The sequence below is a fragment of the Octopus bimaculoides genome, chromosome 9 (genome assembly GCF_001194135.2).
Source record: "Octopus bimaculoides isolate UCB-OBI-ISO-001 chromosome 9, ASM119413v2, whole genome shotgun sequence".
Lineage (NCBI taxonomy): Eukaryota > Metazoa > Mollusca > Cephalopoda > Octopoda > Octopodidae > Octopus > Octopus bimaculoides.
This window is the reverse complement of record NC_068989.1, coordinates 85,938,287-85,941,584: the sequence shown is the minus strand read 5'-3', so window position 1 is coordinate 85,941,584 and position 3,298 is coordinate 85,938,287. Positions and strand designations below refer to the sequence as shown.

At 38.9% G+C, this 3,298-nt stretch overlaps 1 protein-coding gene across 1 annotated transcript in view; it reads right to left on the bottom strand.

Moving 5' to 3' along the window:
• Nucleotides 1–3,298, bottom strand: part of LOC106869568 (transformation/transcription domain-associated protein) — a 103,165-nt gene that overhangs the window by 10,125 nt on the left and 89,742 nt on the right. Inside the window, exons 83-84 of the mRNA XM_052970942.1 lie at nt 2,437–2,553; nt 635–850 (exon numbers count right to left, since the gene is read on the bottom strand). Coding sequence (XP_052826902.1) covers nt 635–850; nt 2,437–2,553 — 333 coding nt within the window. The remainder of the gene's footprint in view (nt 1–634; nt 851–2,436; nt 2,554–3,298) is intronic.

Here is a 3,298-nt window from a genome sequence, read left to right as displayed (position 1 = left end):
AAGTACAAATGTCTTGTTTCCATAAGTTTTGAATTAAAATCTTCCACCAAACCTTAGTCACAATTTATGTTCCTAACACTAGCTGAATGATAACTAAGTTATTTTACTAAATTCTTTGTTATATTTAAAGTAATTGAAAGAGACACAGAGCATCTCAACAGAAATACAGTAACGAAAGGGTTAAAGGTTAATATTATTTATAAAACTTTGCGTACTCAAAATGGTGGTAGTGTCACAAGTTAGTGACATTTTGGGGCACAGGCATAGCTGTGTGGTTAAGGAGCTTATTTTGTGACCATGCAGTTTTGAGTTCCGTCCCATTGCATGGCAGCTTGGGCAAGTGTCATCTGAAGGCCGACCAAAGTCTTGCAAGCGAACTTGGTACATAGAAACTGTATGGAAGCTCATTGTGTGTGTGTGTGTGTATTCAAGTTTGTCCCCCACACCATTTGACAACTGGTTTAGTTTGTTTACATTCCCATAACTTAGCAAATTGGTAAAAGGAACTAATAGAATAAGAATCAGATTTGTAAAAAAACGTAAGAACTAGGGTCAATTTCTTTGATTGAACCCTGGTGCCCCAGCATGGCCATAGTCCAATGACTGAAACAAGTAAAAGATAAAAGCTACTCACAGTTTTTCGGAATGTCCAATAGTCTGTGGCATCAGGAAACGTGTGCAGAACCCATTCTTTCAATAGTCCCCGTGGTACCATATTGGTCTGTACGTCCTTTAATATATCTCTGAGAACCTGGTGGCTAGCCTGGGAGCCGCGGGCTTGCACAGTAGCCAGGCGTTCATAGTAGCGGGCAATAGGGGCGTCGTGCTCAATTCCTCGTTTCAGACAGCGCTAGAACAGGAAAGAGGTTATCGGTGAATATTCTGTATGTGTCAGAGAGCGAGAGAGACAGGCAGGCAGAGAGATTGCGGTGAGTTGTATAGAGAGGAGGAGAGAGATAATGAAAACAGGAAAGAAAGAAATTGAGTGAAAGAAGAAAAGATACAAATGCGTCTGTGCTTGTATGTATAGGCTGAGGCATGATAGTGTTGTTAAGAGATTTGCTTCCCACCCATGCAATTTCAAATTCAGTCACACAGGGTGGCAACACTAGCAAGTGTCTTCTACAACAGGTCAGAGCCAACCGAAGCCTTGCAAGTGGATTTGGCAGACAGAAACGGAAAGAAGACCGTTGCGTATGTGTGTGTGTGTGTGTGTGTGTGTGTGGGCATGCTTGCATCTCCTTGCCTTGACATCACTTGACAGATATAAATGAGTGTCAGTCATACAATCAGTGACCCTCATTTCCAGTTGTCCATGAAATATATATACACTCTCTGAGTGGTTGGCGTTAGGAAGGGCATCCAGCTGTAGAAACTCTGCCAAATTTAGATTGGAGCCTGGTGTTGCCATCCGGTTTCACCAGTCCTCAGTCAAGTCGTCCAACCCATGCTAGCATGGAAAGCAGACGTTAAATGATGATGATGATGATATATATATATATATGTATAGCAAAGATATTACACACACACGAGACAGCATAATAATCAAAATGGGTTCAAAATAGATTTTTGCTATCTTATATACATTACAGTGTGATGTAAATGGCACCCATTACACTCTTGGAGTGGTTGGCATTAGGAAGGGCATCCAGTTGTAGAAACCATGCCACGTCAAACTGGAGTCTGGTGCAGCTCTCCAGCTTACCAGTTCCAAGAAAGTGGACGTTAAATGGATTGAAGTGCTAGTATGGATGTGGTTGAAAAGATTAGTTTTCATAAAACAGTCATAGTTTCAATCTCACTGCATGGCACCTTGGGAAAGTATCTTCTACTACAGCCCTGGTCTGATGAACACTGAAAGAAGCCTGATGTGTGTGTGTGTGTGTGTGTGTGTGTGTACTCTTGGTCTGACATCACACAATGGCTGTAAATGAGTATCACTATCAAAGAACCATGTTGTTCCTTTCCAGTCTTCCATGAAGAACATGCCTAGCTATGGCAAATATTACCTTGCCTGGAAACAAATGAGAGTTAGCAACAAGAAGGACATGCAGTCATATAAAATTTGCCTCGACAAAGATCGTTTGATTCAAGCAAGTATGAAAAAGTGGATGCCAGATGGTGATGATTTAATTTGAAAATATATAGCGTGGGAGCCGGAAAGTAAAACTCAGAAAGGGTTTCAAAATCTTCTGGCAGATGTAAGGATATCTATATGCACTGTGCTTCAGACAACAGTGTATAGAGATACCAGCTTGAGGTTAATATTACAGAAAAGGGTGGATAAGTAACCGCCTATGGTGAATGGATACTCATTTACAGTTATTTGATGAGGAAATATTTGAGATTAATGTTGAGAAAATATCTATGGCTAACACTGAAAAAAAGATACTTGTTTATTGTCAGTACTGGTAACAAAAAGAGGTGGATAGTCACCTGTTTAAAGATGTCCTGTAGAGAGATTGAAGCAGGATTGTCTTCAACAAGGCGCATCTGAGGCGAGAAGGATACCACTCTGGGAACAGTGAAATACAACAATCTTCGGCTTGTTTCCTGAAAGTAGACAGAGAAAAGGAAGTGGGGTGGTCGAAATAATGATGCAACAAAACTTTATTAAGATGGTAATTTAAAAAAATACACACACACACACATTTATAAAACAAGAAGGAATGAACAGGCTTTAATCACAAATCACAACAATTGTTTTTGAGCATTTTCTTGTTTCGTTTGTGATAAGGTTAAAAAATGCCCCGTGTTTAAATTATATAAAAGCAACCAGTGAACAAAAGACTAATGACTTCCTAAACCACAGTTCTCAACTTTGGTTTCTGAAGAAATAAGTGTATCAAGCATAATTGATACACTTGGATAGGTTGCTAGTCAATCATAGGTAACTTTCCCAGTAGAGCCAGGTAAGATATTTCTTCATTGACTAATGCAGAGATTGAAGTAATGTCAAATGAATACTTTTGATTAGTTTACAGGTGCATTTCTGTTATTGCCATACTTGGAAATATACGTGTAAGCAGGTACAGAAACAAGAATTGAATCAGGATATTTAAAAAATACTGTCAATAGCTTTTTTTCAGTCTCCATGTATCTCTGGAAAGTCCTGTTGAAAACCTCTTGTGTACATAAAAAAACAAGTACCTGCGTGAGTAAGATCTTATCTTGAACTTATTCTCCTCTGAGTGGACATAGAATTTTAGTTTAAAACCACCATACTTTGGAGCAGTATACACGCACGCACACACACACTCATATATATTCACATATATATATATATATATATATATAT